The sequence below is a fragment of the Octopus sinensis genome, linkage group LG10, assembly GCF_006345805.1.
Source record: "Octopus sinensis linkage group LG10, ASM634580v1, whole genome shotgun sequence".
Lineage (NCBI taxonomy): Eukaryota > Metazoa > Mollusca > Cephalopoda > Octopoda > Octopodidae > Octopus > Octopus sinensis.
In genome coordinates, this window is record NC_043006.1 from 21008538 (window position 1) to 21023020 (window position 14483).

General features: G+C 37.6%; 1 protein-coding gene across 1 annotated transcript in view; it reads left to right on the plus strand.

The window, feature by feature from the left end:
• The first annotated feature begins 6 nt into the window (after window positions 1-6).
• Window positions 7-14483, plus strand: part of LOC115216393 (dehydrogenase/reductase SDR family member 13) — a 70391-nt gene continuing 55914 nt past the window's right edge. The window contains exon 1 of the mRNA XM_029785688.2: window positions 7-481. Coding sequence (XP_029641548.1) covers window positions 129-481 — 353 coding nt within the window. The 5' untranslated portion in view covers window positions 7-128. The remainder of the gene's footprint in view (window positions 482-14483) is intronic.

Here is a 14483-nt window from a genome sequence, read left to right on the forward strand (position 1 = left end):
AAATAGCGCAGAATATGTGAAAAGCTCAGAAATTGTGTAGGAGCGCGCTTGTAACACAACTCGTAAGAAAAGGCTCCAGAGTTTTTGATTTTATTTCGCAGTAGTTTTTAATAATTTTTCTTTCAAATATGATATTTTTATTAGTTTTAGTGGCTTTGTTGGTCGGTCTTTTGACCGTCATATACTTCATTCTATTGGAGAACACCAAGTCTCTGCAATACAAATCGGAGGTTAAACTGGACGGCAAAACAGTTCTGATAACTGGTGCTACATCGGGAATTGGTAAATCCACTGCCTTTGAACTGGCCACTTATGGGGCACGGATTATTCTGGCCTGTCGCAACCGGCAAAAGGCTGAGGCTACCTGCGAGGAGATCCAGCAGAAAACGGGAAACGATAACATCAAAGTCCTGGATTTAGATTTATCTGATTTGGATTCTGTTAAGTCGGCTGCCGAGGAAATAAAGAAAACAGAGAGCAGGTAGGTTCCACGCATTTTTGTATACCCGTTTCTGACTGTCCGTCTGTCTGCTGTCTCTCTCTCTCTCTCTCTTTTTTTTTTTCTCTCTCTCTGTTGCGCCTCTATCATTTAACTTCAGGTCAGTCCTGTTTGAACGAACAAATCCATGTTCCAGTATCTTTTATTTGTGACCATCCCTGCGCACGCGCGCACCACACTCACACACACACACACACACACACACACACACACACACACACACACACTCACACACACACGTTCATTACTAGCGGTCACTGATGTCAAAAAGTCAAATAGTAGCCGCAGGCGAAGGTCTCCTATCTATCTATCTATCTATCTATCTATCTATCTATCTATCTATCTATCTATCTATCTATCTATCTATCTATCAATCTATCTATCTATCTATCTATCTATCTATCTATCTATCTGTATATATTGATCTATCTATCTATCTATCTATCTATCTATCTATCTATCTATCTATCTATCTATCTATCTATCTATCTATCTATCTATCTATCTATCTGTCTATCTATCTATCTACGTACGTACGTGTGTATGTATGTATGTATGTAAGTATGTATGTATGTATAAATTCAGACTTTACGTTTTTGTTCAATGAGTTCTGTTTGTAAGACATATAAGTATGATTTGGTGGAATATGACTGCGGTTTCTAGCGGATCACACTTGCGTTCTGGTATGAGCGCATGTATATATATGTGTGTGTGTGAGTGTGTGTTTAGGAATAGCTTTCTTTCGGAGCCCCCAAGACTGCTGATAAGAAGAGCGGGGATGGAGATGTGTTATCCTTTGCACCAGAGCAAACAACTTCCTATCAACGACGTGGTTGTAGTTGTGATTGCGTTTAACGTGTCAAACCAACGAAGGTGTCAAACCAACGAAGGTGGAGGGTTTCACATGTTAGAAATAGCAGCCAGATTTCTCTCAAATCTTGCAGCATTATCTTTTAACCCTTTAGCGTTCAGATTACTCTGTTAAATGTAATACTTTTTCACTCAAATTGTTTTGAATTAATCCTGGATCATCTTACAGCTTTGAGGTTTCAATGATGTGATTACTTATTTTTAGAATGGCATTGTAGGTTAGGTGTGAGAGGCTAGACATCGCCAGTTTGAATATAAAACATGTAGAATATATTGGGCCGGATTTGGCCAGTTTAAACACTAAAGGGTTAAAAGTATGATGGACACTTTTAATAACATCTTGTATCCAATATTTGAAAGGCTAAAATATCTTGGGCATACCTACATAAGTGTGCTCCGCTCCCACCCCATTTTTGTTTCCTCAAAGCTTCAAGAAAAAAGAGACATTTTTAGATGGAATTTTGTACCAAATACATTTTAGAAAGTGTAGATGGCAATACTTCGGTATTAGTACACGATCCCAGTTGTGAGTTCGTTTGTGCACGAGTGTGTGTGGTTTGATTGTTCAGCTCTGTCGAGTAGATGAAAGACAATGTCACACAGTCACTCATGATGACGCAGTAAGTAGACTTTTATCGAAAGATCGCCGGAGTAGATAGCGGTTATATCGATCGATATTGGCTGCGAAAATTTTTTTCGGAGGGGGTTAGGAGAGAAGTTTTGGAAAATTCACACGTACCAGCTGCTTTGTTTCCTCATAGCTTGCAGAGAATTGGGTGTTGTTTTTTTTTTAATGGAATTTTCTATAAATACTTTTCAGATGGTGTAAATTACGATTATATTATAACTAGCAGTATCGCCCGGCGTTGCTCGGGTTTGTAAGGGAAATAACTATATAAGCATTTTTAGAGAGTTACTTCCCTTATAAATTCGGGCTTTCTTAGCCATTTTTGTTTTGGTGTCTTCAAGCCATGAAGTCGTTGTTCTAAAAGAACGCTGGTTTCCTTCACAACGCATTACGACGTTGATTTCTTTACACTCCCTTCCCCACAGCTTCACGAGGGAGGGAAGGGGGAAAGCAAACAGGTGCAGCTGTGAGCGTGGACGCCAACTCCGCCGCCATCGACATACGATGCATTTTATGCATTAAAATGGAATAAAAAATGATGTTAAATTATTTTTAAAATCGTAGACTCATCGTTGACGCGCGCTAATAGTCAGACGGGCTCGATATGAATCACGACTATAAGATACCCGAATTTGGTTAAACTGCACCGCAAAATGTGGGAGGAGTTAGGAATCTAAATCGAAGGGGACAGACACTCACACAACTAGAGTTTTATATATATAGATTAGAATTTAACGTGAAAAAGAAACAAAACAAAAAATTGTGAACGCGAACATATACATACAGACTCATCACAACTTTTTTTTCAAAATTTCAAGTTTCTTGTTGTCCAAAAATGTGGTGATATGAGTCAATTTGTATGTGCCGCACACCCAGCGATTTTATTTATTTATTTATTTAATTTTTGCGCATCATCAAATTCCGATATAATCGTCATCTATACCATTCGAAAAGTATTTGCAGAAAATTTCGTTGAAAACACTCTACTCTTTTCTCTTTACTCTTTTACTTGTTTCAGTCATTTGACTGCGGCCATGCTGGAGCACCGCCTTTAGTCGAGCAAATCGACCCCGGGACTTATTCTTTTGTAAGCCCAGTACTTATTCTTCGCTCTTTTTGCCGAACCGCTAAGTGGCGGGGACGTAAACACACCAGCATCGGTGTCAAGCAATGCTAGGGGGACAAACACAGACACACAAAGCATATGCACACACACTTATATATATATATATATTATATATATATATATATATATATATACATTATACGACAGGCTTCTTTCAGTTTCCGTCTACCAAATCCACTCACAAGGCATTGGTCGGCCCGGGGCTATAGCAGAAGACACTTGCCCAAGATGCCACGCAGTGGGACTGAACCCGGAAACCATGTGGTGGTTAGCAAGCTACTTACCACACAGCCCTCCTACCCCCTTTTTCTGAATTCTATAAGGAAACAAATGTGTCTCGTGTGAATGGATTATCGGTAGATTTACTGAATTATCTTAAGCTCCTCGACACCCGCTCAGAAAAAAAAAAAAAAAAAAAAAATCTGAAATTCCGACATATTCGGTGTCTACACTATCTGAAAGGTATTTCTAGAACATTTCATTAAGAAATATCTATTTCTCTGAAGGTTATGAAAAAACGGCAATCTTTCGTCTCTAGTAGACCTTTCCGTCGATTTCCGTAAAAAACTTCTTTTCTTTTTACATATGGGCTTGCGGGAACTTTTGAAGTAATGAGAGCGAAAGAGACTAAGAGAAAGCGATTGCATGACGAGGGAAGTTCTTTTGAAGTTACCGTGCATTGGAAGCATTGATGTACACGTGTGTGTGTGTGTTTGATGGGGTGTGGGAGACAGACAGTATGTTGTGTAAGTGAAGTGTTTCTGTTAGTGTGTGTGAAGAGACAGAGTAATGTGTGAAAGAAAGAGATAACTGAAATTTTTTACTCAGTGTATATGTATATGTATGTATATTACTTCAAAAGTTCCCGCAAGCCCATATGTAAAAAAAAAAATTTTTTACGGAAATCGACGGAAAGGTCTACTAGAGACGAAAAATCGCCGAAAAAACAAAGTTGGAAGGGCACTGTTGTAGGTATGTCAGTCTTCCAGTAGAATTCGGTTCGATCTGATCGGAATTATGTTAATCAACAACAGCAAGCCTAAATTTCATATTAACAGTTAGTTAACTAATAAAAGAGGAAGCGTGTAGATTAATTTTTCCCCTTCATTTTTTTTTCTCCCTTTTTTTTAAAAATACTCCAGTGTTTCATGTGACGAAAGTTACGATTTTCAAACTTTTTCTTACCAAAGATTTCAATCTTACATTGTTACTCAGTCTCTCCCTAGACCTCTAATCCGATTTTCCCAAGACTTCTAATCCGAAGCTCTGTTCAATACAAGGGGCTTCAGTTTAGTTTCATGATCTGCTTTGCTTAGAAATCTTTTGTAATCTCTATACTGCTTTCGAAAAAAAAAAAAAAAAATGTAATAGTAAAAGACAGCAACTGACGTGTTAGATAATGTTATCGTAAATAAAATGGTGATGCAGTGAATGCCGAACGGGCAATCTTAGATAAGCGAAATTTCATTCTGAAAAAAAACAAAAAAAAAAACAAAACAAAAAAAAAAACACTTGCAGCAATTATTAGAAATTCACGAGAAAAAAATAAATAAATAAAAACGGGGGGGGCGAAGAATAATTTCAAAGAATTAAGAATTAATTCTTCAATTTCATTTTCATGCATGCATAGTCGTCACTTGTAAGCGAGTATAACTATGATTTTGCTAACTGCTTTGGCTACCCATGTAGCAACCCTTCCGCCCTTGACTCTGTAGAATATCCATTGTTCTGACAGGTGGAGGAGGAAAGGATAGACTCAGCACTGGGATACTGTTAATTTTCAACTGAGAAAAAATGAACCACCGAAAATAAAGTGTCTTCTTGCTCAAAGAACAAAATGCTGTCTGATTAAAAAATCTAATCCACGTCTTTATGATCGTAGGACCAGCACCTGAATCATTAGGCCACATCTTTGGCCTACTTTACCTGTGAACGAGAAGCTAATAGCACTTAGTCGTAAGTGACTCTTAAAGGAAAAATATAAACTTTCGAGAAATTAAGGATTAAGTTCTGAATTTAATTTTTGTCTGTGAGCAAAGGACAAATATAGACAGTTTGTTTCGGTCATTGTGACCCCATTAGTATTGTATAGTACTACTTCACCAAATCTATAGATCAGAGACAACAGACTTTGCGCATAAAAAAGCTACAAATACTTTTGGCTTGAGTAATTTGCATATATGTAATTACTCATTCTTGTTTTTAACCGTTACTGTCTTCAAAAAAGTTTTTTTTTCGTTTCATGTTCGTCTCTGTTGCGTTTGCATTCTTTCCTTCTACCAAGCGATCTAATGCCCACGGCTTAGTTCTCCTTGGGGCTGGCCGATTCAGAGCAGATCTTATCAGAATTAAACAGCCGAAATTTGCAATGATGAATCGGTTTCTGACTGAAGAGTGAAGGCTTTGAATGACCTGTCTGTTTTTCATGTTCGTCCCTTCGTGTATTTCACGTTATTTATATTTATATATGTAAAGTTTTATTCTCTCTCTCTCTCTCTCTCTCTCTCTCTCTCTCTATAATATATATATAATATATATATATATATATATATATATATATAGATATAATTTGCATATTTACAGATAGAAATAATCTCAGGGAAATAATGAAATTCGGCCAATTACATGGATGTACCTAATTAAGTTAAAAGATGGTGTACTGGATACCATATGTCAAAAATTTAGCAATTTTAATTGGAGAGAGAAAAACAAAGCTTGGCAGTTTTTGTTTCTGTAAGTGTCTCTCATAAAAAAAGGTGAATGGGACCGGAGAGAGAGACAAATGTCAAGAGATTAAAAATTAATCTCTCAAGTTTCCTTTACATGCTTAGACATGCAAATTAACGTCGTTTTAAGGCAAGATAAGGATACATTTCGTTCGATTAGACCTCAGCCTACAGATTCGGAGAGAGATTAAAAAGGAATCTCTCAAACTTTCATTACATGCTTAGGCATATAAATTAAAGTACTTTTATGCACGAGGGACAACTAAGGATATATTTCGTTCCATCAGAACTCAGCCTGCAGATTCGTAGGTTACTCTTTTACTCTTTTCACTCTTTTACTTGTTTCAGTCATTTGACTGCGGCCATGCTGGAGCACCGCCTTTAGTCGAGCAAATCGACCCCGGAACTTATTCTTTGTAAGCCCAGTACTTATTCTATCGGTCTCTTTTGCCGAACCGCTAAGTGACGGGGACGTAAACACACCAGCATCGGTTGTCAAGCGATGTTGGAGGGGATAAATACAGACACACAAACACATACACACACATACATAAATATATACATATATACGACAGGCTTCATTCAGTTTCCGTCTACCAAATCCACTCACAAGGCATTGGTCGGCCCGGGGCTATACAGAAGACATTTGCCCAAGATGCCACGCAGTGGGACTGAACCCGGAACCATGTGGTTGGTTAGCAAGCTACTTACCACACAGCCACTCCTGCGCTTTCCTTTTGATATTAATCCCTTCTTCGTCTACAATATACAGAACATCATCTTTTAACTTAAACATCCAAATTCATGTTGGCATTATTGAATATATTTCTCTTGCCTCACTTTAAGTGAGATCCTCCTTTGAAACGCGCAAAAAAAAAAAAAAAAAAAAATAGTAGATTGGATGATTTCGGCTTGAATACTTTTTGATCATAAGTTTGTATGGATCTTTTCGGTTTGAACGGCAGTTTTTTCTAGCGGTGTCATATGAAATTGTCACCCATAATTATGACCCTATTATCGATCTATTGCATTTCAATGTTTTAGGGTTAGGGTTAGGATTAGGGGTGGGGGGAAGGGTATCTTTTTTTCTTCAGAAATGTAAATAAACCCAATCTGTTTCTTAAACGAGGGACATATTCATACGGCACAGAATGTTTTTTTTTTACCTCAATGGACGTAATTGATTGGTTGAAATTGCAGAAATTGAAGGATAAAAAAACAACAAATATCTTACAAACTATAGAATTTTCTCAATAAAACCAAGAGAAAAAGATGTTTTATAAACACATTCTACCAGTATACGAAGTTAAACATTTTTTAGTTACCTAGAAATTATGTTAAAAACTCCCGTTCAAACCGAAAAGATCCGTTTGTATGAACTAGGCTAACTTTGTGTCAAAGAACAAAACAATCACGAGTAAACAAGCTGTAAATTCTCATTTTCAGTGCTCATTGCCTAATCTCTCATGGAATTTTACTTAGTAGCTTTCTGTTGATTAAGAGAAGAGAAAAATTTAAAATACAATGAGCTAAGGGAGCTAACTCAAATAGACGAAATGATAATTCAGTTAAAGATTTAACGTAATCTTAGTTTGAGAAAGTAAACAATAACTGATCAGCAGCAGTTTGCGACTCTCAAACAAAAGGGGAGATAATTTGAATAAATTATAATTAATCGCTCGAAGTTGATCGATTGTTTAGGGAAAGGATAATCATTTCTTTATTTAAAAGCAAAAGCGACAACACTCTACATGTTTCGGTATACTAGACATCATCGGCATCGTATTTCATCGGAGATAGATTAGTAAAGGTGAAGCCTATAGTCCAGCTCCCAAAGGTTTTTACAGAAAGAATGGAGAAAATGCTTTGCCTTGTTGACTTCATTTTTTATATTTCCGGGACGAGTAAAAGAAATACCAGTCAGATACTCTTTTACTCTTTTACTCTTTTACTCGTTTCAGTCATTTGACTGCGGCCATGCTGGAGCACCGCCTTTAATCGAGCAACTCGATCCCGGGGCTTATTCTTTTGTAAGCCCAGTACTTATTCTATCGGTCTCTTTTGCCGAACCGCTAAGTAACGGGGACATAAGCACACCAGCATCGGTTGTCAAGCAATGCTAGGGGGACAAACACAGACACACAAACACACCACGCATATATATATATATATATATATATATATATATATATATATAATATATATATATATATAATATAATATACATATATACGACGGGCTTCTTTCAGTTCTGTCTACCAAATCCATCACAAGGCTTTGGTCGACCCTAGGCTATAGTAGAAGACACTTGCACTTCCCAAGGTGCCATGCAGTGGGACTGAACCCGGAACCATGGAGATACTGGAGAAGATTTATACAACAACTCACCCTTCTCTCGAAACTCTATAGCCTGTTTGCCCTAATTAATATGCTGTGCGTTGGCGGGTAGGGGTGGGGGTGGAGACTTAGATAACAACCCCTAAAAGCAATAACAATTGCCACTGTAAAGTACTCTGGGGCCTTGAGTAATCATCCCCTCCACGCTTATTAATTTTAAGATTCCTTCCCCACCGCTTTCATTCCAGCCCTACCCCTTTTAAAATTTTGTCAGTCTATATCCGATGAAATGTTATGAAATGTTATTGATACGACAGCTGGAGAATCTAATAATAATCTTATTTTACGTTAAAAACATATATATAATATATATATATATATATATATATATATATATATATATATATATATATAATATATATATATGTATATCACCTTGATCACCTTGACCGACCAGGCTATCAGATGTTGCTACACATCGCTGGTCACAATGCGCTTTGCATTGTTTTAGCCTTTAAATGACGGTGCCCCGCTGGCTAAGCGAGCAGGCCAATATATATTTTTGACCAGTGATGTGTAACAACATCTGATTGTCTGGTCGGTCACGTGATCACGTGACCGACCAGACTATCAGATGTTGTTACACATCGCTTGTCACAATGCGCTTCGCATTGTTTTAGCCTTCAGATGACGCCACCCCGCTGGCTAAGCGAGCAGGCCAATATATATATATATATGACAAAAAATGAACATTACAAGTAATACCATATGTTATAAAATAAATAGAATATATAAGCCAAATAACTAATACTTGTTTTAAAAAGAAATCAAGGATGACAACCTAGAAAATTTTAAATAATGCTTTCTCATTTCGGCACTAGGCCAATAATTTGTTGGAGGGGGGGGTCAAGTGGATTAAAACAGCCTTGTACATTACTGGTGCTTTGTTTTCTCGACCCCGTAGGGATGAAGGGTAAAGCTAACCTCAGCTGAATTGAACTCAGAACGTAATGAGCCATAACTCTCTGCTGCAAGGTACGTTGCCCTGATGCTTAGGGACAAGGCCAGCAATTTAAAGGGAAGGGGAAACTCGATTAAACTGACTCCCGTTACTTGTACGAAACAATAAACTCTGGGGAATTCATTCTTATTTTAACTGACACAAACAGTGAATCAACATGACAAAAAAAGCACCCCAAAAAACATGACAGGAATGAGAAGAAAACCTAGAGTGTTCTATTTCTTTCCATAACGTTTGGAAGAAAAATATTTATCCACAGTAAATGTAGCTGACGTTCACCCGGGTGAGCCTTCTACATTTTAGGGCATTGATAACCTTCAACCCTAAGAAGATCAATCATTTCGAGACACAACACACCTGCTTCAGAACACATAGAAAACAGGGAATTTGGTGTCGGAAAATATGCTCTACAACCAGCAAGAGCTTATAAAAACTTGAGGCTGGACAACTGCCCCCGTCTGTAAGATTTGGCGTGAGATTACTGCTACTCCACACTGTAGACAACAAATCTTCATTTTCAATTTCTCTACGGTTTCTCTATCAATCACCAACACAAACCCAACGCAAATTAAAAACTTCAAAGACGAACTGTTTATCCTTACAAAGCAAACTTTTTACGGAATAAGGATTTTTTTTCAATTCAATTCAACTTATATTGGCTCAAAAAGCAAAAGCAAGGCCATGTGGGGGGACAGGGAGTTATGTACAGGTGGTCATAAAAAACAGTTCAGGCCATTTCTGGTCAAGAGAGACTTTGAACCGAGCGGTCGTCGGCAATCTTCACTATCTCGTCCGGCAGCTTATTCCACGGATCTGCAACCCGGCCGGAGAAAGCCCCTCACCTTCGATTGAGATGAAATCGTCGTAGATAGAGCTTTTCGGAGTGAATGAAAGTAGCGGACAAAGCTACCTTATTCAGAAATCAAGATACGTTCGTCAAAGAAAACCACCATTTGTCAAGAGAACGTATCCCAGTCTTCACCCAGATTAACAATGATACCAAAATCAATCTTATCCCAGAGTTTGTATTTAACGGAACTGGAAAATGATCACTACTACTGAATGCCTTGACTACAAAGGCGCAGCGAATTGCTCTTTACCTTGTGTTTATAGAGACGTTTTGATGAGTGCCTGTCTAAGTTAGTATGTATTTGCGAAAGTCATGTGTTTCTAGGGAAATTTTGCTCGGTGAGTGTGGGTATGAGTGTGTGTGTGTGTGTGTGGTGTGTGTGTGTGTGTGTGTGTGTGTGTGTGTGTTTCCGAAAGTCGTGTATTTGAATTTGTTCAAATTTTGTGTTTCTGGCATAGTTTTGCCCTGTGTGTGTGGGTATAAGTGTATATCTGTATATGTGTGTATGTGTATGTACGTATGTGTGTGTGTGTGTGTGTGTGTGGTGTGTGTGTGTGTGTGTTTCCGAAAGTCGTGTATTTGAATTTGTTCAAATTTTGTGTTTGTGGCATAGTTTTGCCTGCCCTGTGTGTGTGTGGGTATAAGTGTATATCTGTATATGCGTGTATGTGTATGTGTATGTGTATGTACGTATGTGTGTGTGTGTATGTGCGTGTGTCTGTGTGTGCGAATGATGCATGAATTCACAATCAAAGTTCTAAAGATCAATGGCCAACATCTGGCTCCAACTTGGCACCAGTTGTTGAACTGTGATAGCGCAGCTGGTGAGGTTAACCGAAAAGCAGGTCCCCCCAACAGGACAAGGAACTTTTGTGAACGGTAGCTTATCGTCACTTTCATAGTCATAACCAGATGCAGGGCCGACCCTAGGGTTGCTGGCGTCCCTTACAAATATAATTTATTAAAACTTTCACAAGGAGAAAAACTGAATATGTAGACTAAAAAGCATATGGCGCCCCGGGCGACTGCCTGAGTTGCAGGTACCTTGAGCGGGCCCTGACCAGATGAGAAACAGCATTTCTGTTTGTCAAAAATCCATATATATATATATATATATACATATGGATTTTTGACATATGCTTTTTGAAATGCTGTTTCTTCTGTATATAGGGCTGTGTGACAAGATGGAACGAATCCCATCGTATATATACCTCCTTCTCTACTACTACTACTACTACTACTACTACTACTACTACTACTACTACTGGGCAGCTAAAGAGCTGAATGTCCTCATATTTCCTGGGTCCATTTAGTTTTCTCTGAGAGACCCTCTTACGAGAACAATTCCGTGACATGCTAATTATGTATGTATGTATGTATGTATGTATGTATGTATGTATGTATGTTTGTATGCATGCATGTATGGTATGTATGTATGTATGTATGTATGTATGTATGTATGTATGTATGTATGTATATGCACAGACCACATATGTATACAAGACAGGTTTCCACAGATTTTTCGTCATAAATTAATTATAGGTAGGAAACACTGGCCGAATGTGTTTTGGCGTAGAGAGATCGAACTCAGAATTATATGATTACATAGCGAACTTCATAGGTATACAACCACAACTCAATCGTAGTCACGTAGCTGGGGAGAGGATGAAATGCCGTCGAACATTTTGGTCCCGTTATTGTATTGTCTCTGATAACATAGAACCTTCAAAATCAAAAATATTTAAAATTTCGTTTCATAAATGATTTTACAATATCATGTTTTTTTTTTTTCCTTTTCATTTTTCCTTTCTTCTTGCTATTGTTAATAATGTATAATCTTCAGACGAAAATAATAGGATCCATTATGTCACAGCAATCATTGACAATTGATTGCTATTAAGCTGGTTTTAAACTAATTGCACAACAAAAACTATTTTATAATTGCTTGTTGATAATGAAAATTTAACTTCCGAAGCAGCTGGAAATATTAGCTGTGAATCCATTTCCTCAATAGTTTTGTTAGTTTCATTTAACATTTTGAAGCCACTTATCAGTAATTCAACGCTATCTGCTTGCATTTTAAAACACGTCTTCGAAGCGCATATGTACTTGCTTCACTTTGAATATTAACCTTATACATAATAAACACTACGGCAGCAGCGTATCTGTATGTGTTCGTCGTAAGAAGGTTAGATTACATAGTAAAAAGACAAAGGAGTTTAGTTCGCTTTGAGACATCAGAGAGGTTTTCTTTTTTCTTTTCTTTTTTTTTTAATATGCAATTACAGTTAACTCCCCAACATGGTGCTAAATATCGCAGCCAGATGTGCCTCAGATTATAACCTTTTCACTTTAAATACGGACAGAGCTATTAGTTCATGTAGCCTAAAGTACACTTGCATGTGTTGCTTCTTTATGATGGATATATGTTCAAAATACATACGACGAATGTGTTCGCTGAAGTTATAAACTGGAGTATCAACATTCGTTAAATACATTCATCCTTAGCAGCCGAGACACAATGCTGTCGAATCACTGGATATCCCAGAATCTCTTGCACTAACGACTCAATTGCATCATAAGCATATATTCGTCGTAAAGGAAAAGATGTCCTGTGACGAAACATAACAGTGATTAGCATATTTACGTTCGAATTGGCTGGAACGTTTTTGCAATACGCAACTCATCGTTTGGAATCTCGCTGATCACTGTGCATATGACGATGTATCATCGGTTGCAACACAGCATGGATCAATGTAGAGTTTGTTCGCTGCTTTATAAACAAGATCATTAACCCTTGTTAATTCATTGGCCCGGGGATGTTAATTTCTTTGGCTTCCGAGATACAATGATGTCGATCAACCATCAGTACTGGAATTTCCCTGTGCTAATGAATCGAGTGTATAATGAACACATATTCGTCAAGAAAGAAAAGCCATTCTCCTGTAACGAAACACAGCAGCAATTTGTATTTTCACGTTCGAATTTACTGGAACGTATTAAAAGTAAATATGCAAAGTTATCGTAACTACGTTTAAAAATCACAGTTAATAGGCGCAGGAGTGGCTGTGTGGTAAGTAGCTTGCTAACCAACCACATGGTTCCGGGTTCAGTCCCACTGCGTGGCACCTTGGGCAAGTGTCTTCTGCTATAGCCCCGGGCCGACCAATGCCTTGTGAGTGGATTTGGTAGACGGAAACTGAAAGAAGCCCGTCGTATATATGTATATATATATATATGTGTGTGTGTGCGTGTATGTTGTGGTGTCGTGTTGTCCCCCTAGCATTGCTTGACAACCGATGCTGGTGTGTTTACGTGTCCGTCACTTAGCGGTTCGGAAAAAGAGACCGATAGAATAAGTACTGGGCTTACAAAAAGAATAAGTCCCGGGGTCGATTTGCTCGATCAAAGGCGGTGCTGCAGCATGGCCGCAGCCAAATGACTGAAACAAGTAAAAGAGTAAATAGTAAAAGAGAGTAATGGAAATATCCTGATAAAGGTTTAAATGTGACCATGATTTGGTTAATCATTTCTTTAAAGCAATTCAGAGGGGCTTTTATTGTTGTTATTCAAACCTACTGACATATATAGACTCCATAAAGGCATAGTCTCTTGCGCACAATTTGTCTATTGTTCGTATTAAACATGTGTAATGACACACACACACACACCACATATAACTATATATAATATATTTATATATATATATATATTATATATATATATATATATATATATTATACATGCATACATACACATATATATATATAAGTATTTACATGTATTTATATATATATATATGTATATACATATGTATGTATGTATGTACATATATATATATGTATATATATATATGTTAACGTATATATATATATATATATATATATATATATATATATAAGCATATATGTATGTGCATATATGTATATGCATATATGTATATGCATATATGTATATGCATATATGTATATGCATATATGTGTGTGCGTGTGTGTGAGCACATATACATTACACACACGAGCGTCGCCCCCCTCCCACGCACTCACACACGCACACGCACGCATGCACACAGAGAGGCAAATATATGGATATATGTAGATCTATATATTTATGTGCTATAGGCGGCGAGCTGGCAGAATCGGTAGCACGCCGGGCGAAATGCGTAGCTGTATTTCGTCTGTCTTGACGTTCTGAGTTCAAATTCCACCGAGGTCGACTTTGCCTTTCATTCTTTCGGGGTCGATAAATTAAGGACCAGTTACGCACTGGGGTCGATGTTATCGACTTAATCCGTTTGTCTGTCCTTGTTTGTCCCCTCTATGTTTAGCCCCTTGTGGGTAATAAAGAAACATATATATTTATGTGCTCAAACAATATATTAATGGGTATGGCATATAATAAATCAGAATGTTACGCCCAGTTTTTC